Source organism: Salvia splendens, chromosome 17 (genome assembly GCF_004379255.2).
Source record: "Salvia splendens isolate huo1 chromosome 17, SspV2, whole genome shotgun sequence".
Taxonomy (NCBI): domain Eukaryota; kingdom Viridiplantae; phylum Streptophyta; class Magnoliopsida; order Lamiales; family Lamiaceae; genus Salvia; species Salvia splendens.
Window position 1 is genome coordinate 27,788,354 of NC_056048.1, and position 25,650 is coordinate 27,814,003.

General features: G+C 39.3%; 2 protein-coding genes and 1 pseudogene across 2 annotated transcripts; 2 read left to right on the top strand and 1 right to left on the bottom strand.

Moving 5' to 3' along the window:
• Positions 1-3,390: 3,390 nt before the first annotated feature.
• On the top strand, positions 3,391-11,133 carry LOC121773217 (annotated as a pseudogene).
• Positions 11,134-13,847: 2,714 nt separating this feature from the next.
• LOC121774573 lies at positions 13,848-15,816 on the bottom strand. The gene is made up of 2 exons (XM_042171421.1): positions 14,792-15,816; positions 13,848-14,733 (listed from the first exon to the last, which is right to left on the bottom strand). Exons 1-2 carry the CDS (start codon positions 15,814-15,816, stop codon positions 13,848-13,850), a joined length of 1,911 nt encoding a protein of 636 aa, XP_042027355.1.
• A 456-nt stretch (positions 15,817-16,272) lies between these two features.
• LOC121774574 ((+)-pulegone reductase-like) lies at positions 16,273-22,489 on the top strand. Its single transcript, XM_042171422.1, has 3 exons — positions 16,273-16,413; positions 21,051-21,133; positions 22,240-22,489. The coding sequence occupies exons 1-3, from the start codon at positions 16,273-16,275 to the stop codon at positions 22,487-22,489; spliced, it is 474 nt and encodes a 157-aa protein (XP_042027356.1).
• The last annotated feature ends 3,161 nt before the right edge of the window (positions 22,490-25,650 follow it).

The following is a 25,650-nucleotide window of genomic DNA, read 5'->3' on the forward strand; positions in this document are numbered from 1 at the left end:
AGGCCAACACATGGTTCATGCGCCTGCCACCCAACTCCATTGAGAGTTATGCCGATTTCAAGTCAGCCTTCTTAGGCGATTTTTTTTCGTCATCGAAGACGAGTGCGCTGAAGAGAGAGATAACCAGTGTGAAGCAAGAGTACGATGAACCCCTGAGCGATTATTGGGCGAAATATATGAGCCTTTTGGATGCGTGTCCAAACCATCGCATGACAGATATAGAGATATATCACACCTTTTATGAGGGGATGAATAAGGCAACAAAGGATCTGGCAAACTCATCGTAAGGAGGAAGCTTCACGCAACTAAGGGTCGTGAAGCAAAAAGGTCATAGGGAAGCTTTTGAGCTCGAAGAAGGAGTACGACAATTCGAGGGATGGATACAGCAGAGAAAGGATTGCGAGTGCTTCGTCCACTGACCAGGAGCAGAAAATAGAGCAGAGGATGGACTTGAAGATAGAAGAGCTGAAAAAGACGCTCCTGAGCGCGATCGAGAAGAACACGCCATCGCCTTCCCCAAATGGGGGCTACCAGGGAGTAGAGCAGGGAAATCAAGGGCCAACCTACGATCACCCGAATGACTTGGTCAATATGGAGCAAGTAAATGCTGTAGGATACTATAACTCAAGTGGGAATTGGATTCCGGGGAGACAACGGGACACACCATGGAGGGACCATCCAAATCTTCGTTGGGGAGATGGTAACCAAAATCAACACCAAGGTCAAGGTCAGAACCAATACAACCCCCACCCGAACCAAAATCCCAACCGTGGCCCAGCAAACCCCGACCATCAATTCAACTGGTCAGGGAGGAACCAACAACCCCAAAACCAAAACCCATAGAGCCAAAACTCAAACCCTGTTTATATAGCACCCCACCAGAGGAACTGCCAAAATTACCAGAATCAGCATAGTCAAGGTCCACAACACTAGCAGAATCAGAACCAGTTCCAAAACCAGAATCAATATCACCAAGACCCATACAACCCTCCTGCCCAGTATAACCAATACCCACCTAACCAGAACCAGCAAAACTTCCAGAATTACCAGCCCAACCAAAACCCCTAGTATAGCCAGCACCAAGGAACGAATCACTGGGTCTATCACTGGTCTTGAATCGACCATTTTGTAGTCCAAGTAATTAGCTATTACAAACTTTTGGAGGGACCGCCTCGCTCCAACAAGTCCAAGATTATCGCTTGTGCTTAGGTTTTCCCACATTTGTTTAAATGTGGTTACATTAGAGTATACATTATAGAGGCTATTATCTAATGCACTTAAAATAAAATTTTTACATAGACAATCCCCTTTGTGCCATGCGTCGTAGTCGGAGATGACCTCCAATCTTGTCTCTTGATTGCTTGGCGTGAGTGGCTCGTCTTCCTTGAGATAGTGCACGACCTCCAATGTTGTCAAGTAGAATAATATTTTCTGTTGCCACCTCTTGAAGTCGGAACCTCCAAACTTGGAGGGCTTCTCGGCGGGAGGCATCATCCTCGGCATCAAAGGCACCGAGCTTGGTCCTTGATATGAACCATTCATGTTGGCTCCAATTGAGCCTCCAAAGTTTGTGTGGAGCGTATTGCCCCCACATATGTGTTGCCCATAGATGACCCCACATTCGTGTTGATCCCAATAGATCTAATACAAGTATAGAGCCCGGAGACACCAACACTCAATCCATTAAAGGATCCAAAGGAACCACTAAAAGTGGAACCTATCGACCCACTAAAGGTGGATCCAGTGGACGCCCCAAAGGGGTTGTCCCATACCGAAGAGGTATCTGAGGCAGAAAAAGGAGTGCCTTGACCCATCAATGTTGGTGAGAAAGCGGCAGCAGTGAAGGCGGCGGTGGCCGGAACAGTGGAAGCGGTGGTGGCCGGAACAGTAGAGGCGGCGGTGGCCGAAGTAGTGGCAGCGGAGGTGTTGGCGTTGGTCGACATCTCCAAGCAAAGGAATAGGTTTCGATAGTTTTAAGTTCAGTTAAGGTTCGACCGTTCAACGACAAGTCTATCTCGTCTTGCGATTGTTGGTGGAAACTTGAATTACAAGAGATAAACAAAAACCGGGCGTAATACAACCCAAGAAGGAAGAACAGAAACTGAAAAAATACAACGAAGCTGTATAATGGAAATTAAACTTAGCCGAGTCGAGGAAAGTCCTATTTCCGCAAGACGAGATACGCCCCGGTAATGCTCTCGGTTTGGCGTGTCGTCCCCAAAGATAAAACGACAACGTCTCTGGTGAAGCAGTACCACTATCAGCAGAGCTCCGACGAACTGGAAGAGGAGAGGGCAGAGCTTTGAGAAGAAAGACTATGCAGAGAGAGTATGATGCTTGTGTGTATGTTCTGATTGCTTTGATGCAAGGAGTGACTAGCCTATTTATAGGCCTAGTCCACTGCAGGGGTTATCTCAGCCTTGATGGTAGTCATCATGGCTCATCATGAATTGGCTGTAACCGCCAGCCATTACGAATTTGAAAGCAGGAGTGGTCGACGTTGAACCTAGACGCTGTACACGCCCAGTTCATCCGTCGCGTGTGGACTTCACTACGTGGTTTGATCAAGTTGCTGTCAACCCAGCTGATCAAGTCGCTGCATGCCGAGTTGATCAAGTCGCAGCGTGCCAAGTTGTTCAATCTTCTGCATATGCAGGTTGACCAAGCGTTGGTCCAAAACATTAAGCTTGGGTCCAGGGACAAGCCCAAGCACCAAGCCCAAAGACCACCCAAAGACCATTTGCCAAGATCCAAGTCCAAGAACATGAGCATGAGCATGAGCATGAACATGAGCACGGGTGCGGGCACGGGCACTGCGCGGCTCGGCGCGCATGTGCTCTTGTGTGAGCTTCTTCAACCCATCTCCACTATAATTATTAAGTGTAGTAAAGTCACTTAATAAATACACATTAAAAGATGTATATCATCTCCTATGTGGGATAATTAACACTAGTTAATTACTCCCTAAGCTTTAATCTCATAGCTTTATCAAAAACTACAATGTGACCAACTTTACTCCAATTTTTTCTCACTCACCGGGAATCGGATTTGAGAAAGTGAATATACTACGGTCATCTACGCGGAACGTATATCGACGCTATATCATTTAATTTCCAAAAATTAAATGTTTCGTCACATTTATTATTGGTCAAACTTTGTTGAGTGGGCATCTTAAATTTAAGATTCCAATAATCCCCTAAATGAGTGGAAAAAGCCAAATGCATATGCATGCAGACACAAGCTCAACCCTCACGAGGTATATAAGCATACGGATAGGTAGTTTTTAGCTTTGAACCATCCATAGATAGCACCATCGGATACACAGGCGGACCAGTAGCGCGATGCTTTGAACTATTCCTCCATGGCGTCTACCGAGACAATGATGTTAACACTTAAACACCTCAACCTCTTCCGTTCTTACAGTTTGTGTCCATTGCGGTCTTGTACACTGATAAGTTGCATTCTAGGCATTGGTTACTGGTCAGTATAACGTGCTTAATTGAATTATATCCGCAAAACAGTTGCTAGTGTGCAGGAAAAGGATCCCAGTCAGTACGAAAGGGTTAGAGATTTAGGTGTTAATTTTTGTTTTTTTATTAAATAGGTGCTTTCGAAAATTGCAAAGTCTAAGAAGAAGAGTGCGGGCCAAGAGCTTTTCAGATATAAAACAATGAAGCTGAACACCAGAATTCCACCAGAATTAACGGCAAAATGGGTGAGGAAATTAGAAACAAGCAAGTGATACTCAGCAACTATGTCGAAACATCTGTGAAAGAATCTGATATGTCGCTTAGAACTTCCAAAATTCAGCTCAAAATTCCCAGTGGTTGCGACGGCGCCGTTTTGGTGAAGAATCTCTACTTATCCATCGATCCTTACATTCTTGGCCGCATGAAGAAGCGGGTGCTCTATATGTCTTCTTACACGCTGGATTCTGTAAGTTTAGTTTTTTTAGTGAAATTTTTCTTGTTGAAATTAATTTTTTCTTCTTGTTGGAATAGAAAGAAATTCAAAGCAGATCGGATCACCTACTCCACGATACCGAATGGGGCCCTTAATTTTTTATTTTATTAAAAGAAAGATTGACTTATAATAAAATATTGTGTAGATGATCGCATTGGAATATAATAGTATTGTTTTTTTTATGAATAGTGGGAAGAAATAAAAATTGTATCTTTCCATAGTTAAAATGTTGGTTATGTCTTTTTGAGGTTTTTGGGAAAGAAATAAAAAATGTTATCTTTCCATTGATACAATGTTGGTTGCATCTTTTTTGTGTTTCGGAGATTAATTCATGTTTGACCTTTTTCTGGTGACAACCTATTTCTGGATATGGAGTGTTGAAAGTACTGGATTCGTCTCATCCAAATTTCAAGACGGCCGAGCTAGTTTGGGGGTTTACTGGCTGGAAGGAGTATAGCCTTATTAAAGATCCAGACATATTGTTTAAGATTCATGATAAAGATTTGTCTCTCTCTTATTATAAAGGGATTCTTAGTGAGTTTCTCGAGCCTATTGTGATGATTGGCTTATTTAGCTTGTAGCCTTTAAATTTCACGCTAGATTCCTGCTTCCTAGTTCTGAGGTAGAACTAGTTTCTGCACAAGTTATTTATCTATTTATGTATGCAGTTAAACTGTTAATGAAACAAGTTGTTGATGAACTATATATGCTTGAATGAGGAGGTGAATAGATTGGGAAATGTTGGATTTGTGGCTTGTATCTTGATAATTTCTGAAAAACAATGATAGGAGATGTACGAACGTGAGACTGAAAATTAACGCGTTTCGTGTTATCATTTTAGGCATGCCTGGCATGACAGCTTATGTTGGATTTTTTGAGTTTTGCTCTCCCAAAAAGGGGGAAACTGTGTATGTCTCTGCTGCATCCGGATCTGTTGGTCAGCTCGTTGGTCAGTTTGCAAAGACCGTAGGTTGTTACGTTGTTGGGAGTACACGGAGCAAAGAAAAGGTCAGAATCTAATGGATTATCGAAAACTTATTAGATTGTTGGCTAGATTGATGGTCGATTTATGTGCTATTTTTCTTTTGTGGCAAGTTTATGTTTCACATTTGATGAACAAGTCGGATGTTGCATTGATGAAGGTCGATCCCTTGAAGAAAAAAATGGGGTTTGACGAAGCATTCAACTACAAAGAAGAGCAAGACTATAATGCAACGTTAAAGAGGTGACCTTTTGCCTCCCTATGATCTATCATTCCTATAAAAATGTGTGTACTTATTTAACATTGAAGAATAGTAAGTAATTTAACACACAATACACATATTTATGTTATTATATAAGAAAAGAATCCTTTTGTATCCAACACAAATTTCACAAAAACTACCAAAAAACCGTGAAGTTTGGTAAATCAGTTGAAAAAACCAAGAAGTATGGATCAGTTCGCAATCATACCACGTCTGTGGAAAACAAATCCAAATATATAATTTTTTTGGTTAGTTATTTGAAAGAATTGTCGGGAAATAAACACATGCAATCACTAATATGAAGAAGAATGAACACAAGAAATTCTTTATCCAGTTGATACAATGTGTATCTATGTCTGGGGTGATGCCAAGCCAGGGATTTCACTATATAATTTCAGGATGATTTTACAATGAAGGAGCACCTCCATTTATAAGCACAATAGAGAGCTCTAATTCTGGTCAAACTAGGAAACATAATCCATATGGAAATATCTTCTAAGGAATAAATCTATCACAAGGAAATATACTACAAGGAAACAAATCCTAAATATGGTAGGAGATATTTTAGGCTCCATAATTAACAATCTCCCACTTGGAGACTAACAATTCCTAAACAACCATATACTCGTGAACGCATCCCTGCATCCGCTTAACATCGCCTAACCTTCTCTTCAAGTTCCAAGGCCAATTTAAGCAATGCATAGATTCAATTTCCCTAAGGTCACCACCTTAGTAAACATGTCTGCTAGATACTCACTTCCAAGTATCTTCTCAAGTTGCAGGATTTTCATCTCCACTAGGTGTCGAATGTAATGATACTTCAACTCCACACGCTTTGTCCTAGAATGAAACGCTGGATTCTTTGCCAAGAAAATAGCACTCTGACTATCACTGTAGAGTAAGCTACTCTTGTTCTCCTTCCCAAGTTCATCTAAGAAACTCTGCAACTACACCATCTCCTTGTTTGCCTCCGTCGCAGCTACATATTCAGCCTCCGTAGTAGAAAAAGCAACGATCTTATGCAACTTAGAAGTCCATGAAATAGCAGTACCACAATAAGTAAATACATACCCGGTTGTGCATCTTCTCCCATCAAGATCATTGGACGCCAAGTCTGCATCCACATAACCTGCCAGCTCGACATTCTTGCCATTGAAACATAAGACTCTTTCTGTAGTACCTCTCAAATATCGAAGGATCCATTTAACTGCTTCCCAATGTTGCTAGCCCGGATCACCCATGAACCGACTCACTACTCCCACTGCTTGTACAATATCTGGCCTCGTACACACCATTGTATACATAATACTGCCAATTGCTGAAGCATAAAGAACTTTCTTAATTTCAGCACGTTCTTGTTTTGTACTCGGCGACTCCTTCTTCGACAGCTTGAAGTGACTGTCCAAAGGCACACTTACTTGCTTCGAATTATCCATGTTGAATCATTTTTCAAAACCTTACCTATGTAAGCAGCTTGCGAAAGATACAATTTTTCTGCCGTCTTGTTATGCTCGATTCTTATGCCCAAATATCGAAGGATCCATTTAGAGTTCCCAATGTTGCTAGCCCGGATCCATTTAACTGCTTCCCAATGGTGCTAGCCCGGATCACCCATGAACCGACTCAAATATCGAAGGATCCATTTAACTGCTTCCCAATGTTGCTAGCCCGGATCACCCATGAACCGACTCACTACTCCCACTGCTTGTACAATATCTGGTCTCGTACACACCATTGTATACATAATACTGCCAATTGCTGAAGCATAAAGAACTTTCTTAATTTCAGCACGTTCTTGTTTTGTACTCGGCGACTCCTTCTTCGACAGCTTGAAGTGACTGTCCAAAGGCACACTTACTTGCTTCGAATTATCCATGTTGAATCGTTTTTCAAAACCTTACCTATGTAAGCAGCTTGCGAAAGATACAATTTTTCTGCCGTCTTGTTATGCTCGATTCTTATGCCCAAATTTGATTAGCCTCTCCAAGATCTTTCATGGAGAATCTTTTAGACAATTGACTTTTCAACTTATCCATCTCCTTTTGATCATCTCTTGCGATCAACATATCATCAATATATAATAACAGGATATAATAGGTCTTGTCAAACGTCTTGTAGTAACAACAATGGTCAGCGTAGCATCTTTTATAGCTAAGCTCCATCATGAATCCATCAAACTTCTTGTACCACTGCTTTGGAGCTTGCTTTAAACTATGCAAGCTCTTCTTCAACTTGCACACAAGATTTCCTTTCCTTTTACTACGAATCCCTCAGGCTGTATCATGTACAACTCATCCTCCAAATCACCATGAAGGAATGCCGTCTTTACATCCATATGATGTAACAATAGATTTTCTGCAACTATCATACTCAACACTAAACGAATAGTAGTCAGTTTTACAACAGGAGTGGAAACATCTGTATAATCTATACCATATCGTTGCTCAAATCCCTTGAAAACCATCCTAGCCTTGTAGCGCTTGCTACCATCAGCTTCACCTTTAATTCGATAGACCCACTTGCAATGCAATGCCTTTTTCCTTTTTGGAAGTTCCACAAGCTCCCATGTGCCATTCAGGAGAAGAGAGGCAAACTCGTCATCCATGGCAATTTTCCACCTTCATTTATTATGGCCTTCTCCTGCCTCTGCATAACACTTAGGTTCACCACCATCAGTAAGTAACAAATAGAAATTACAGGGCGAGTACCTATCAGGTGCACGTCGCTCTCTAGTCTGTTTAGGCAGCGGAATAATTGGTGGTGGAGTGCTTGGTTCTTCTTCAAGCACCTCTTCAGCATTCTGACTCTCCTTGCTACCACTCGAGTTTGAGATGTCTAGCTCGACCACTTGGGGCTCAAAACTGCTGGAACTCATTGCCTCCAATCTATCCTTGTACAATACATGTTTATTGAAAATGACTTCTCTACTGCGAATAACCTTACAGTTCTGCTCATCCTAGATTCTATAACCGAACCCAACGCCTCCATAGCCAATGAACGTACACTTAATAGATTTGACATCCAACTTACTTCTTTCAACATAACTAACATGAGCATAAGCAACACAACCAAAGATACGTAGGAAGGATAGATTCACCTCTTTTCCTGTCCAAACCTCCTTAGGTATTCGAAACTCCAACAGAATTGATGGACCTCTGTTGATTAGGAATGCAGCTGTGTTGACTGCATCTGCCCAAAAATTCTTTGGCAATCCACTTTTCAACCTCATGTATCTTGCTCGCTCATTCAACGTTCTGTTCATGCGCTCTGCGATTCCATTCAGTTATGGAGTTCCTTTCATAGTCTTCTCCATGCGAATTCCATTCTCGGCGCAAAACTTCCTGAAAGCATCAGACGCATCATATTTACTCTTCAGAAAATAAACCCATACCTTTCGAGTGGAGTCGTCGATGAATGTATATAATATTCAGAACCTTCTAGGGACTTCACTGGTGTTGATCCCCATAGATCACTATGGACCAACTCCAACTTCTATGTCTTCAATTTTTTGCCTCCCCTTGAGAAACTCACCCTTTTCTGTTTCCCAAACACGCAATCCTCGCATAGGCCAACTTCAACAGTTTTTAGGCCAGGCAGTAAACCTTTTGAGCACATTATCTTCATCCCTTTCTCGCTCATGTGGCCAAGACGATAGTGCCACAAACCTGCATTATTTGATTTACTTGCAAGATCAATGCAATCTTTGGAGTTAGTTGTGGTATACAACGTACTATCCTTCTTACCTTGAGCTACTATCATAACTCCCTTGGTAATCTTCCAATTGTTGTAGCCAAACGTCACTGCGTACCCTTTTGCATCAAGCTTCCCAATCGAAATCAAATTTCTCTGTAATCCAGGAATGTGTATGACGCCATTCAGTTTTATCACGGATCCATTGGATGTCACTACCTTCACGTTTCCCCTTCCCACGATATCTAAGGGCTCGTCATCAGACAGATGTACTTTCGCAAAATCTCCAGAAATGTAGTTTTTCATTATCTCCACATTGCTGCATGAATGGAATGACGCTCTAGAATCCAATACCTACGATTCCATCGGACTACTCACACTTAGGACCAACGCCTCGCCATCGTCATTGGACATGATAGCATTTGTTGTCTTCTTCTCTTGTTGATCCTTATTCTTATATTTCCTGGGTGCCTCACACTAATTTCTAAAATGTCCAAACTCATCACGATTCCAACATTTAAGTTGATCCAAATCCTTCTTGGATTGGCTCCTTCCTCTGGATTTTGATCTTCCACGATTTTGCCTTCCCTTCGATCTGTCTCTCTGTTCTGTACTCAATGCTGATCCCGAAGTAGAAGATCATGATTCTCTCCGGTGAACTTCCGCACCAATCATCAGATCTCTTACTCTGTCAATTGCCAGGTTTGTTTCTATAGCGGTGACTGTTGTCACTGTGCCAGCCCAACTCTCAGGCAATGGCGATAACAAAATTAGGGCACGAATTTCATCAGCGAAATTTACATCAACCGAGTTCAGTTACGATGTAATCATGTTGAACTCGTTAAGATGTTGTTGCACCAACTTTCCCTCTTGCATTCTAAAATTAAACAATCATCTAATCAGATGTACCTTGTTTGCAGTTGATGGTTTCTGATACATCTCCTCCAAGATCTTCATTATCTCCTTCGTCGACTTTGCTGCAGTCGTGTGATAATCCACATCCTTGGACAACGATAGCCTAATCGCGCTCATCGCTTCTCTGTCTAGCAGCTCCCACTCCTCATGTTCCATCTTTTCGGGTTTGGTTTTTAAAAGTTTCCACATATCTTTACCGTACAGGTAATCCTCAATCTATCTTCAAAAATCCGAAATCAGATCCGTCGAACTTCTCTACAACAATCTTCCTGTCGATCCCCATCGTGATTTCTTCCTCTTAAACCTTAGGCCTAGATACCACAGGCAATCACAAATATGAAGAATAATGAACACAAGAAATTGTTTACCCAGTTCGATACAATCTGTATCTACGTCTGTGGGCGATGCCAAGTCAGGGATTTCACTATATAATTTCAGAATGATTTTACAATGAGGGAGCACCTCTATTTATAAGCACAATAGAGAGCCCTAATTCTAGTCAAACTATGAAACATATTCCATATGGAAATATCTTCTAAGGAATAAATCAATCACAAGGAAATATACTTCAAGGAAACAAATCCTAAATATGGTAGGAGATATTTTAGGCTCCATAATTAACAAAAATTTGACCAAATTTTATAGTTTTTCCGGCAATTTATCGTTATATAGATAATACTCACAAATTTGTGTTGTTGTTCATTAGGTACTTCCCCGATGGCATAGACATCTACTTTGAGAATGTGGGAGGGAAGATGTTCGAAGCGGTGCTAAACAACATGAGACTCCACGGCCGTGTTGCGCTTTGTGGGATGGTCTCCTAATACAGCCTTGAGCAGCCTGAAGGCGTCCACAACTTGCTTAACCTATTGACAAAACGGATCCGTATAGAAGGATTTTACGCTAGCGACCACTTCCATCTCAACCTGAAGTTCTTGTAGATGGTTGTGCCTCTAATAAAGGAAGAGAAGATCACATACGTCGAAGACATTGCCGAAGGCATTGAAAGCACGCCTGGGGCTCTTGTTGGCTTATACTCCGGTCGCAGCGTCGGGAAGCAGGTGGTGGTGGTTACTCGTGAGTAATTCTGTTTTTCGCAGAGTGAATCATCGGAAATAAGGAAGGACTTAAATAAGGTTATAATCATGAATTATAAATATATAATCATGAATTTTATGTATTGTTATTAATTGAAACATGAAGGACTTAAATAAGGTAAAAAGGAAGGACTTAAATAAGGGTAATCATCCCAAATAAAACAATCTGTATTGCAATTGAATTGATTTTCAAACTATTGCACAAATTAAGAGCACCTCCAATCCTCCATTTCTTATTTATCTCTTCCCTTCACTATTCATGGCTCTCATTATTTCATTTTCTATTTAATTTATTTATTATAAAACATAATTAAATATGAGATTTCTGAATTTTAACCTCCATAGACGTATCTGGTAGGGATGTCAATCGGGTCGGCCCAACGGGTTTCGAGCCAACCCTACCCGAATTATGGGTCAATCAGGTGCGGGCTAATCGGGTAGTGGAAAAATAAAAGTAGCATAACAGTATTATCACTATAATTTGTCACTATCCTAACATACTTTCCTAATTTGTTTCCATAATCCCTTGTCATTTTTTGAGATATCATTTCCATTTTTAAATAAAATAATTACTACTAGTATAAAATTTCATAGCTATTCATCTCTCACGAAGAAAAAAAACATAAACATACACACTGAAGTAGAGCAAAATGGGTGAGGAAATTAACAAGAAGCAAGTGATACTCATCTGCAGAGGTTCTTGTTTTATGAATAGTTTGAGATGTTTGGGAAAGAAATAAAAATTGTATCTTTCCATTGATAAAATGTTGATCACATGTTTTTTGGTGTTTCTTGAATTTTTAATTCGATGAATCCACTACTTTGGCAACTCCACGCCAGCTTACGATTCTTGGAACGAAACAATGTGGACTGGCGGTAGGGTCGGAACTTGAGATAAACCAAGTCATCCACAACGAATTCTTCATGGCGGCGGTGATGATTGGCTGCTCGAACCATCTTTTGTTGGGACCTCTCAAGATGGTAGCGCAGGTGGACCAATGTCTCATCCCGGGCACGTAAATCCTCGGCCACTGCCTGGACTCTGACTTCCCGTGGCAGGAAGCTCGTAATGGTGGGAGGTCGGCGTCCATACACTACATCGAATGGGGTGGTATGAGATGCCGTTTGATAGCTTGAGTTATAACAGTACTCAGCCCATGCGAGCCATTTACTCCATTGTTTCGGTTGCTCGGATGAAAAAAAAGCAGATATGTTTCCAAACAACGGTTGAGCACTTCAGTTTGACCGTCGGTTTCTGGATGGTAGGCGGAGCTCATACGTAAAGAGGTGTATGCTGATCGAAATAGTTATTGCCAAAAGTGCTGAGGAAGATTGGGTCCCGATCTGAAACAATGGAGCCATGAAGGCCGTGTAATCGTACAATTTCTCGATTGAAGGTTTCAGCCACTTGACGAGCTGTGAAGGGGTGGCGAAGTGGCAGAAAATGTGCATACTTCGAGAACCAATCCACCACTAGCACGCAATCTACGCCCCTACCCTAATCCCGTGATGAAGTCCATACTAATACCTCCCATACACGCGAAGGAATTGGCAAAGGTGTAAATAGGTCGGTTGGAGCTCGGGTGTCATATTTATGCTTTTGGCACGTTGCACAAGCTGCAACAAATTGAGAAACGTGCTTGACCATTCCGGGCCAGTAGACAATAGCAGCAAGTCTGCGATATGAGCGATAAGCCCCTGCATGACCACCACTTGGGGTGATGTGAAACTCTGCTATTAATTTGGGAATTCACTCGGAGTGTGGTAGAACAACCAGATGCCCCTTATAGAACAATAGGTCACGATTTAAGGTGTAGTGTTTGGATGAAGGCTTGCCTTGCATAAGAGCAGAACGGACTGCCGAGAGATGGGCGTCCTGGTCGATTGAACTCTGCATAGCTGACCAGTCAAGCCAAACTGGTGTCGAGATAGCTGCACATATTATGTCTTCCTCTTGGCGTGACAAGGCATCCGCTGCCCGGTTTAACGCTCCTTCTTTGTAGACCACACTCAAGTCATAACCCAAAAATTTAGCTTCCCAATTATGTTGGGCCGAGGTGGTCAATGGCTGAGTAAGTAAGTGGCGAAGACTCCGTTGATCAGTGCAAACCACAAACCGGCGACCAATGAGGTAAGGTCGCAAATGTTGAATAGCAAGGACGAGAGCCATTAGTTCTCTCTCATAAGCTGATTTGGCTAGCTAACGAGTAGATATGGCCTTGCTGAAATAAGCAATGGGATGTCAGTCTTGCATAAGGACAGCGCCAAAGCCACATGCTGAAGCATCACACTCTATCACAAAATCCTGAGAGAAATCAGGCATACGAAGCACTGGGGTTGTGGTGAGAGCTTTTTTGAGGGCCTGAAATGCTTCCTCAGCGTCGGAATTCCAATGGAATTTCTTAGTGTCAGAAATTTTTAACAAAGCTGTGAGGGGAGCTACGATTTTTCCGTAGTCACGAATAAAACGATGATAGTACCCCGTAAGGCTGAGGAATCCTCGAACACCACGCATCGTCGAGGGGATTGGTCAGCGAAGAACTGTTGATATCTTCATTGGATCCATGTGCACTCCTTGCAAGGAAACAATATGACCGAGATATTCATCTTGCTCTCGCCACAAAATACATTTGTTCGGATTAATTATCAAGGCGTTATCATTGAGGATGTGGAAGACACTTTGAAGATGTTCAATATGGGCCTCCCAGGAGCGACTATAGACCAAGATATCATCGAAGAAAACCAAAACAAATCGTCGTAGGAAAGGTCGAAAGATATCATTCATTAGACTCTGAAATGTGGCCGGGGAATTTATTAAACCAAATGGCATTACCAGAAATTCGTAGTGGCCCGAGTGAGTGCGGAAAGTAGTCTTGGCAACATCGGAGGGAACCACTCTAATTTGATGATATCTAGCGCGAAGGTCAAGTTTGCTGAATCATCTTGAACCATGTAATTCGTCCAAAAGCTCCTGGATAACTAGAATTGGATATTTGCAAGGCACCGTTCGCTTGTTGAGTTCACGATAATCAACACAAAATCGCCATGAACCATCTTTCTTGTGAACTAAGAGGACCAGACTCGAGAACGGGCTAGTGCTTAGCTGTATGATTCCGGCGGTGAGCATCTCGGACACCAATTTTTCCATTTCGTCCTTCTGGGCATGATTATATCGATAGGGCCGGACGGAGACTGGTTGAGAGCCAGCTTGTAGGGGTATGCAATGATCAATGGGCCGGTGAGGAGGAAGTGAGGCAGCGGCAGTAGTGACTTCCGGAAAAGCTTCAATGAGGACCTGGAGTTGACGTTTAGAGGCGGCTGGAAGGGTTTCAGCAAACCCAAAAGCTGTTGTGGTCTGATCTGCATCAAGTGACCAAATGAGCCAAGAGTCATCACCTGCTTCAAAGGAGCGGATCTCAAATGGCGTGCAAGCCCGGCGGGTGAGAGTTGGATCCCCCTGTAAGTGTACTAAGCAGCCTAACAGTGTAAACTCCATAGTTAAATCCCGCCAGTTGGCCTTGACGTCGCCGAGTGAAGCCAGCCAAGAAATTCCCAATATGATATCCACCCCTCGTAAAGGAAAGACATAACAAGAAAGTAGAAATGGCTCCAAAGCCAATAACAACTTGACATCGTGGCAAATCCCACCACTGCGCACTTTGGTTCCATCACCCAAACGGACAGAAAAAGTAGTTGTGGATGTGATGACAAGACCGAGTCGGGTAGCCACATGGTCGGCGATAAAGCAATGACTAGCACCACTATCTACCATTACCGTGACGTTGTATATGGCAATGCTTCCAGATAACTTCATGGTGTGGCAACTATCTAAACCATTAGAGGATAGTTCAGATAACTGTAACTGAAGCAATGACCCATTACCAGATGGAAGATTCATTGTTGTAATTCTGGTCGTCGTCATCAGTGGAATCGTCCTCCTCGTGCGTGATGATGAATTGCAAAGTTTTGGGTGGACAACGGTGGGTAGGGTTGTACTTGAGTCCACATAAAAAACATGTACGCGCTGCAAGATGCTTTTGATATTCCTCTTGTGGCATGGTGTGAAAACGACGGGGCGGGCGCGGGCCATTTGGGAGAGAGGCTGTAATGGATGTAGAATAATCCCTAGAGGCAGTCTGAACGAGACTCGAATATGATTGATAGGAAAAACGGCCGGTTGAGAAATTGCTCGATGAGTTTTTCGTCGTGGAGCCCAAAGGAGCATATAATTTCTCATATCGTTTCGCCATCTGAACAACATCAGAATAGTTCGTGATGTTCTCACGCAACTGTAAACGAATGGATGGCTGTAAATTAGCCAGAAAAATCCCCAAAAACTGACAATCGGTGAGGTCGGGCAGCTGTGCTAGATGTGACTCGAAAGCTGCAATATAGTCTGAAAGAGAGCCAACATGTTTAGTTGCTGCCAAAGCCTCATACCCATCACGGGCAGTGTTGTCCCCAAAACGGACAAGTAGCTCGTGGGCAAATTGATCCCACGAGAGAGATGGATAGCGACGCATTAAGATTTGGACCCAAGGGAGAGCTGGGCCTAACAAGGCAATGAGCGCCGGGTCCAAACGTTTGCTAGTGGGAGTTTTGTTCACCATAAAGTACTGGCTAGCGCGGGCGAGCCACCCGATTGCATCTGTCCCATCGAACGGAGGAAGGGACATGGATGGTTGTGAACCTGGTGGAGAGATTAGACCGGAAGCATCTGATGGTTGGCCAGTTGACGGAGGCTGAGCGCCTCTAAGTTTGAGCAAAATGGGGCCTAGTTGAGTTTCCAGGCAACGGGCGATACATGCATCAAAAGGGGAATCCAGGGTCGTTACTGCCTTCTCCAAACCAGCGACACGAGCAAGTGTGTCATCTGACTGGACAGATGATGAACGAGTCTCGACCATTGTTCACCGCACCAAATTGTTATGGAGTAAAGGCAACACAACTTTCACACACACAAATTATTTGATAATAGAAGGCAAACGAAGGGTAAGAGTATTTAGTGGAATGGAAATAGGATAAAAAGGAATCGGTAAACAATAATAATCCTCCTTGAGGCCACAGCTACACCGTTTACAATGATTTCTCAGAGATACCTTCTTTTATTCTCTGCCATCTCTTATATAGGGCCTAACAAATCAAAATCTCAGCCATTCAAATCCCAATTATTGACTAATCAATCAATCAAAACATAATCATTGACTGATCAATCAATAAAATCCCCATCATTGACTAATCCCACAATCAAATCCTAATCAAGCAATCAAAGATAACAATAATAAGAAGAAAATAATAATAATAAGACAATCAGGATTTTCCTCAATCCTTGTCTTTGCGATCACGCCGTGTATACACCTTCCATGGGCGAGCGGTATCAGTCTCTGCTGCATCCGGAGCTATTGGTCAGCTCGTTGGTCAGTTTGCAAAGACCGCAGGTTGTTACATTGTTGGGAGTGCAGGGTGCAAAGAATTTGATGGTTCAGTTATTGGTCAGCTCGTTGGTCAGTTTGCAAACTACCTGGGGCTCTCGTTGGCTTATTCTCCGGTGCCAACGTCGGGAAGCAGGTGGTGGTTGCTTGTGAGTAAGTCTGTTTTTCTCAGAGTGAATCATCGGAAATAAGGAAGGACTTAAATAAGGTTATAATCATGAATTATAAATATATAATCATGAATTTGATGTATTGTTATTAATTGAAACTGGAAGGACTTAAATAAGGTTAATCATCCCAAATAACATAATCTGTATTGCAATTTTATTGATATTCAAACTATTGCACAACTTATGAGACAACACCTCCAATCCTCCATTTCTTATTTATCTCTTCCCGTCACTATTTATGGCTTTCATTATTTCATTTTTTATTTAATTTATTAATTATAAAACTTAATTAAAATACGAGATTTTTGAATTTTAACTTCCATTGACGTCTCTGGTAGGGATGTCAATCGGGTCGTCCCAGCAGTTTTCGAGTCAACCCTACCCGAGTTATGGGTCAATCAGGTGCGGGCTAATTGGGTAGTGGTTTTTTTTCGGGTTATCGAAGTTCAACCCTAACCCTAAAATCTCGGGTTTCAGGCTAGCCCAACGGGTTAATCGGGTTGCTACCGATAAATTTAACATGTGATCAATCCAATAAATAATGTTGAAAATTAACTGTATTTATAAAATGTAAAACATTTAATTATGATAAATTTGATATATATATATATATATATATATATATATATATATATATATATATATATATATATATATAAACACGATTAAATACTAATATTTTAGATTTATGCATAATAAAACATAAACATCAAGAAATTTCAAAGCATTTTTTAGAATTTCAAATGTTTTTCTTAGTGAATTTGAAGTTTCTAATTTATTTTATCTATTATTATATTAATAAAATTTAGTATATAATTTATATATTTAATCTAAAATTAAAAGTTATTATTTTAGTTATCTATATTATGAAATAATCAATGAAGTGTTAATTAGGAGTCAAACAAATTGGGCCAGCCCTTTAGTTTTCGGGTATGACCTTAACGGGTTGCGGGTTAATCGAGTGCGGACTAATCGAACTGTAATTTATCAGGCTAGAAATTCTCAACTCTAATCCTGTAAATTTAGCAGGCTATTCGGGCCAGCCCACGGGTTGCGGGCTGTATAATCTCTGGTAACTGAGGCAATAAAAGATGACCACCGATTAGTAATAAAATGTACGCCGTATATGTTTGTACTCCGCCCAATATCTTGGTGGCCCACTAGGTAGCAAAGACATTGGTTCAGATAAATTTTGATATTCCTATGACTTCTATCACTTATTAATTGTATATGTAAAAATAAATTTTGTCCATTTAAATATATGCCTCTTTGTAGTTTGTTCTTCAGAAGATCAACCTTGAACAAAGTAATATAAATATAAATAAATTAACTAAAAAAACTTAAAGTAATTGCAGTTCTCAAAATAAAACTGCTGCTTCAGTATGAAGATAATTGCTGAGGTTATTTGTATTAATTTTTATTAAAGTTAATGCATACCGAATACTTTAAACCTTGAATTAGAGTTGACTTTTTTACCGTATAGTTATGTAGTATGTCAATTATCACTACTAAATTCCATATTCATTTAATCACCAACAAATTAAGCAAATTCAAATTGAAAAAAGAAGTTGGTGAATGAATTTTAATAAATTAATTTAAAAGAATAATTAAAAGACCTTATGTTGTGATCCTGCGCTTCCAACGACATGACACCCAAATAGATTAGCAAATTGGCCAACAAGCTGACCTACAGCTCCTGATGCAAACCTCGTAAAATCCAACATATGCAGTCATACCGGCCATACCTTCACATAATGAATCATCAAAATATGCAGTGATAGACGCAGGAAATTTCATTTAAAGATTATTACTTGAATCTAATACGTTTGTTAGCGTTGCATGTATGATGTGGTTATGTATTATTATTGTTAATGACCTATTAGGTAGAGTAATTAATACTTGGTCGCTTGCTGTTAAAACTCTTAAAATCTTGTTCCACATCGATTTGGTGATGATCCTAGCTTCTCTATATAAGTGTGGATAGCCCTCCCCTTATAAGACATTTTAAGGGGTGAGTGACTCATTTCTAATACGGTATCAGAGCGGGCTCAAGTAGATGATGCACTATTTATTAGCACTAAAAATACCTGCAAGTTTACAGGGTAGAACTAGTATAGCTAAAAGTCAGTACCGGGATATCGAACACAGGGAATAAGATTGCAACTGGTTATCATATACTAAGCGTCATATACTATCTAGAGACACGGACTTTTAGGTTTTGGTTTTATAAACTAGACATAAATATAAACAAATATAAAAACAAAATAATACAAAGCAGGCTAAAGAAAGTAGAGTTTTAGGATCCAACTACTACGACCTAGTGATGATTAATCTCACAGAACCTTTACCTTTATGTGTCTCCAGGATTATTAGGAATGTCGCGATTTTCAGATAAGCCCTCTCTCAAGTGCACCTATCCAGTAGATTAGACTCTAACTATCAAAGTTTCCTTCCAATAGATTAGATTCTAACTCCTTAAGTTCCTAAGACTCAAGTCCACAAAGGGTCCCCTCTCTCGAGTGCAGATAAACCTATGTGTTGTACCCGTTCCTTTTACCACGTAAAACTAGCTATCTCTCGATTAATCTAGTTAAATGGACATAGTTCTAAAGTTGGCCGGACAAAAGAACAATAAAAGCACAAAAACAAGCAAAACAATCACAATAGCTAGGAAAAGGTTCAATTCAATAAATCAAAACATGTTCATAATAGTCTTCACCAAAAAATCTAAAAATAATATTTAACTACTCATAGACAAGTAGTAAAATCAATAATAAAAGTACTAGACATGAAAGAAATTGATAAAACCCAAGGTTGAATCTTCAATCTCCAGTCTTTTCTTGCCTGGATCTGCAGAGCTACACTCCAATGGAAGATGGATGAATTATGTATGGAATATGGAATGGAAGAAAGTGTAGAGAGGGAGTAGGATTGGAGGCTCTGAGATCGGGATTATGAATTAGGTTTAGGAGTATTTATAGGCTAGAAAAAAGGGTTACTCATGGTTATTTTCGTGCCCTACAAGAAATGAGAGAGATTTGGTTTCACAATTTAATAATTTATTCTCTTTCTTGAATTTCCGCCCAAATTTCCGTCAGCTTTGACTGCATTGCGCAATGTTCGTAGAATTATAATAACATTCTCTACAGAACTCCGATTGAGACGTTTAAGGTATCCACGCGAAGCTCTTTCGAAGACGAAGAGAATGACATGTAGTAAGCACTTATTGGACTTCAAACTTGCTGGAAGAATGGGCTCGAACAGAGGCTGTTACACCTTGACCTTTTTGCATTTTTTTTCTATCTTTTTCTATCATTTATCAACAAACACATTAAAAATACCAATTGTACAATATATGCAATTTAAGAGCATAATTTGCATGATTGACATTTAAAACTAGTCAAATCTAGCCCTTAAAAACATGCAAAATCCGTGTTTGTCAGTAGATGATGAATTTTATCTCTTCTCTTGCCTACTCACGTGATGGAAGTCCGATGTGTCATTTCTGACTCACGTGATGGAAGTCCGATATGTCATTTCGGTCCACACATGAGGGGGCGTGTTAAAACTCTTAAAATTTTATCCTTATTCCCTGAATATATTTAATATTCTAGTGACTTAGCTCGATACAGTCCATATAATTATTTTAATTTAACCAAAATTCTAAATTATCGAAATTTTGCAAATTATATAATTTTAAATGTAACCATTTAATTTGAATCAACCAAGGCAACAAATTACTTTGTGAAAGGCTCCAATATCTAGGCCAATATTATTTGAATACAGATGGGCATATAACAATAGTCTAGATCTATCATTACGGAAATAGTCTTATTGTATGAATCATTAGACTAAGCAGTGATACTTAAAAAATGTTATACTAAAATAATACTCATAGAATAAATTAAATTTATTTTTTTAATAAATGAAAATAAAATTTATTACAATCTTCAATCTAACAATTTAGAGAAAAAAAAACGCCTTAATAAATTTAGTGGCAAAATAGGAAAATGAAATAGCGATAAAATTTATATACTCTACTTATTCCCTATAGTTTATTTAACGAGACTGGAACTATGTTAGATGTGCACTATTCGGTTGACTATTATTTAACGGAGTATTTTTCTTTTGTTTCTTGAACTTTGTTTATAGTTTGCCGTTTTTATATATTAAATATGGATTAAAATCCCACTAGTCACGGATAAATATATTATTTTCGTACGGTTAATTTTAATGTGAATTATTTAAGTTTATACGTTCAAAATATTATTCTTGATTATCACATAAAATGAGATTTTTACATAAATCAATGACCACAGGTAAAGTGATGTAATTATGTTATGACTATGAAAAAAAACACACACTAGAACATTTAGTGTCTTAATACCTTCATAAATAACGTTATAGCGCCAGAATTAACACTCTATTAAGCAATAACGTTTAGCGCCTGAATAAACTCTAGAACATTAAGCTATTTTTCTTCTGTGGCAAGTTTATGTTTCACATTTGATGAACAATTCGGCTGTTGCATTGATGAAGGTCGATTTCCTGAAGAACAAATTGGGGTTTGACGAAGCATTCAACTACAAAGAAGAGCAAGACTATGATGCAGCGTTGAAGAGGTGACCTTTTGCCTCCCTATGATCTATCATTGTTATAAATATGTGTATACTTGTTTAACTTAGAAGCATAGCTAGTAATTTAACACACAATACACATTTTTATGTTCTTATATAAGAAAAGAATCCTATTGTATCTAGGGATGTCAATCAGGCCAGCCCACCGGGTTTCGGGCCAACCCTATTCGGGTTGCGGGTCAATCAGGTGCGGGCCAATCGGGTTGTGATTTTTTCGGGTTAAAAAAGTTCAACCCTAACCCTAAAAGCTCGGGTTTCGGGCTAGCCCATCGGGTTAATCGGGTTTCTACCGATAAAATTAACATGTGATCAATCCATTAAATAATGGTGACGATTAGTTATATTTATAAAATGTAAAATATTTAATTATGATAAATTTGAGATATATGCTTAAACTCAAACATAAATATGATCAAATACTAATATTTGAGATTTATGCAAAATAAAACATAAACATCAATAAATTTTAAAGCATGTTTAGAAATTTAAATATATTTTTTAGTAAATTTTAAGTTTCTAATTCATTTATCTATTATTATATTAATAAAATTTTAATATGTTATTTATATATTTAATATATAAAATGGAAAGTTATTTTTTCAGTAATCTATATTATAAAATAATCAATGAAGTGTCGAATTAGAGTCAAATAAATAGAACAATAGAAATTTTATCGGGTTTTTGGGCCAGCCCATTGGGTTTTCGGGTCTGGCCCTAACGGGTTGCGGGTTAATCTGGTGCGGGCTAATCGGACTATAATTTTATCGGGCTGAAAATTTTCAGCCCTAACCCTATAAATTTGGCAGGCTATTCGGGTCAGCCCATGGGTTGCGGGCTAAATTGACATCCCTAATTGTATCCAACACAAATTTCATAAAAACTAGCAAAAAAACTGCGAAGTTTGGTAGAAATTAGCTGAAAAAACCACGAAGTACGGATTAGTTTGCAATCATCCCACGTATGTGGATAACAGATCCGAATATATACTTTTTTGGTTAGTTTTTTGAAAGAAGTTGACCAAATTTTATAGTTTTTCCGGCAATTTGTCGCTATATAGATAATACTCACATATTTGTGTTGTTGTTCATTAGGTACTTCCCCGATGGCATAGACATCTACTTTGACAACGTGGGAGGAAAGATGCTCGAAGCGGTGCTAAACCACATGAGACTCCACGGCCGTGTTGCTGTTTGTGGGATGATCTCCCAATACAGCCTTGAGCAGCTCGAAGGCGTCCACAACTTGCTTAACCTATTGACAAAACGGATCCATATGGAAGGATTTATCATTTCCGACCAATACCATATCTACCCGAAGTTCCGGAAGATGGTTGTGCTCTAATCAAGGAAGAGAAGATCACATACGTCGAAGACATAGCCGAAGGCATTGAAAGCGCGTCTGGGGCTCTCGTTGGCTTATACTCCGGTCGCAGCGTCGGGAAGCAGGTGGTGGTGGTTGCTCGTGAGTAAGTGTTTTTCTCAGAGTGAATCATCGGAAATAAGGAAGGACTTAAATAAGGTTATAATCATGAATTTGATGTATTGTTATTAATTGAAACATGAAGGACTTAAATAAGGTAAACAGGAAGGACTTAAATAAGGTTAATCATCTCAAATAATACAATCTGTATTGCAATTTTATTGATTTTAAAACTATTGCACAAAATTATGAGACAACACCTCCAATCCTCCATTTCTTATTTATCTCTTCCCTTCACTATTCGTGGCTCTCATTATTTCGTTTTCTATTTAATTATTTATTATAAAACTTAATTAAAATATGAGATTTTTGAATTTTAACTTCCATAGAAGTCTCTGGTAGGGATGTCAATCGGGTCGGCCCAGCGGGTTTCGGGTTAACTCTACCCGAGTTATGGGTCATTCAGATGCGGGATAATCGGGTAGTGGTTTTTTTCGGGTTATAGAAGTTCAACCCTAACCCTAAAAACTCGGATTTCTGGCTAGCCCAACAGGTTAATCGAGTTGCTACCAATAAATTTAACGTGTGATCAATCTAATAAATAATGTTGAAAATTAGCTATATTTATAAAATGTAAAATATTTAATTATGACAAATTTGAGATATATGATTAAATTTAAACATAAACACGATTAAATACTAATATTGAGATTTATGCTGTCACGACCACATCTCCCTAGTCAAAGAAAGTGTAGCTATATAGCGACTAAATCTTACTGAAACTGTCTAAACTCATCATAAGATGCTTAAATCAAGGAAACATTGTCTGAAAAGTGTTGAGGGTACAAATCATGCTGAATCAGAGTAGTTATGGGACATTTGTCTTTACTAGAACAAGTTCTAAATTTGCGCAACAGAAGAGTACCAAGACAGATGTAATATGTATGAAGACATACTACACCAGCTATCTTCCTACTTACTTAGTCTTCTGTCCCAACACCGCCTCGGCCTTGACAACGATCAACCAGCACATTAAGGAAAACAATATGCAGGGCTGAGTACTTGATGCACTCAGTGGGCTTATGCCGAAAATATTTTCTCTTTTAGTTGTCAGCCAAACTGAGTGAACACAGGGTTCTTTCAAAAAATAAGTCCCGGTCACTAAAAACAGTTTTTCTTTATGATAATAGACTGCAGTCATTTAACCTTCTAATGATATACCATATCTAATCTGGTGAGCCGAGAATGTGGCCACATTCCAACGGTCACTGGACCGGCCAACGCTGGCGCTAGCTCACGGTCCTTGGTGTACACTAGTCCGAGTAGGGTTTGCGGCTCTACTGGGACCCGAATTGGATTTAACTGGTTGGCATAGCCAACAAATAGGCAATCATAAATAAAAAAAATTGGACATGACAACTCATTCAAATTATTCATGTTTTCACATAAAACACGCTTTGAAAGAAAAGAATAGAAGCCCACCTCGATTGCTTAAACTCTTGCAAAACTGGTGCTTTCCTTGTCCTGAGATTACCCGTCGAGCGACGACGTTCCTTTATAAAATTAATATACTTAAATTAGGATTTAAGTAATTATTTCTCTTGCATGAATGCATATCTAAGCGTGTGTTTATTATTTTATTTCCTTCTTTCTAAAATTTAGAAATCTAGATTCTTTAATTAAATCGGCGATTTAATTTATTCGGAAACTGGCCGAATTGTTCGGGTATATAAAATGAAACCCGAATTATCTTAAGTATTTAAAAATACTTTATGTGACTAAAGAAATTTTCTTCCATTCATTTACTGGGCATGGCTTTAAAATAATTCTTTTCTTTCGGGGCTTAAGGAATAAATTCCATGGATTAAATTCTGTTATGGGCGGTGGCCCAAGTAATTTAAATAAAAGAGCCCAACTCTTTTCTCTTCTCTTTTTTTTTATTATGAACTCCTTGGCCCAAAATAATATTAAAAGGGGTGGCCCAACTAGGAAATGTACTCCTATACGTTGCCCCCTCCCTCTCTTTCTCTTTCTCTTTTTCCTTCATTTTTGGCTTATGGGGTGTACTCGTGAGTTTATAGTGGCTGCTGCACTCTGCAGCACTTTAACCGTTTTTGGCTTCATGTGCGAGGCTAGTACTTGGTTTATTTATGAACTTTCATCCCCTTTTGCAGGTGCACACAGGAGTAGGTATTAGGTGGCTGATTTTTGGACCATGGCAGGCTTATCTGGCGGAGGTACGAGCTGCTCACTGATGGAGTAAAAGGCTGGCTGGGATTGCTTCTTTAGCTCAAGCAATTTCCCATCTTTCAAAAGGTATTGTCTCCCTTTGTAATGCCCCAAAAACAAGGTTAGATAGAATCTTGCATTCCGATGAGAAAATGGTCTGTTTAAGATCATTTGATATAATAAATTCAATATCATCATAAATTAAAAATTTATAGATTTGGTAAATACTCCCTCCGTCCCACATAATTTGACCCAGTTTTCCATTTTGGGTCGTCCCACATAATTTGACCCATTTCACTTTTACCATTTTTTGTAGTGGACCCACATTCCACTAACCCATTCCTACTCACATTTAATTATAAAACTAATATATAAAAGTAGGACCCACATTCCACTAACTTTTTCAACTCATTTTTCATTATATTTCTTAAAACCCGTGCCGGTCAAACTGTCCCAAATTATGTGGGATGGAGGCAGTATTATTTTATGATGTCTGAAGTAATTTTAAATTAGTGCTTAATTAAGGATACACGAATCTACATTAATTAAGTATGTATGCATATGCATTAAAATAAGTATATGTGTATAAATATAGAAGGAAGTAATTTAGATGTACTAAGAGAAAATTTATAAAATTGATCTTTCCCATTTAGTGCCGATCCTTTGTCATTTTTTTGGGGTGATGAATTTATACCTATATTCCACACATGAGTACACAATACTTTGTTTAGTTTTAAAATTTGGCTTTCACCATAGAATTCTCTAGATTTTAAATTTTAATAGATAAATGTAGAATAATCTAGATGGCCAAAAGGGGAAAATCCCTAATTTTTAGGGGAGGAAAAACGTGCTCA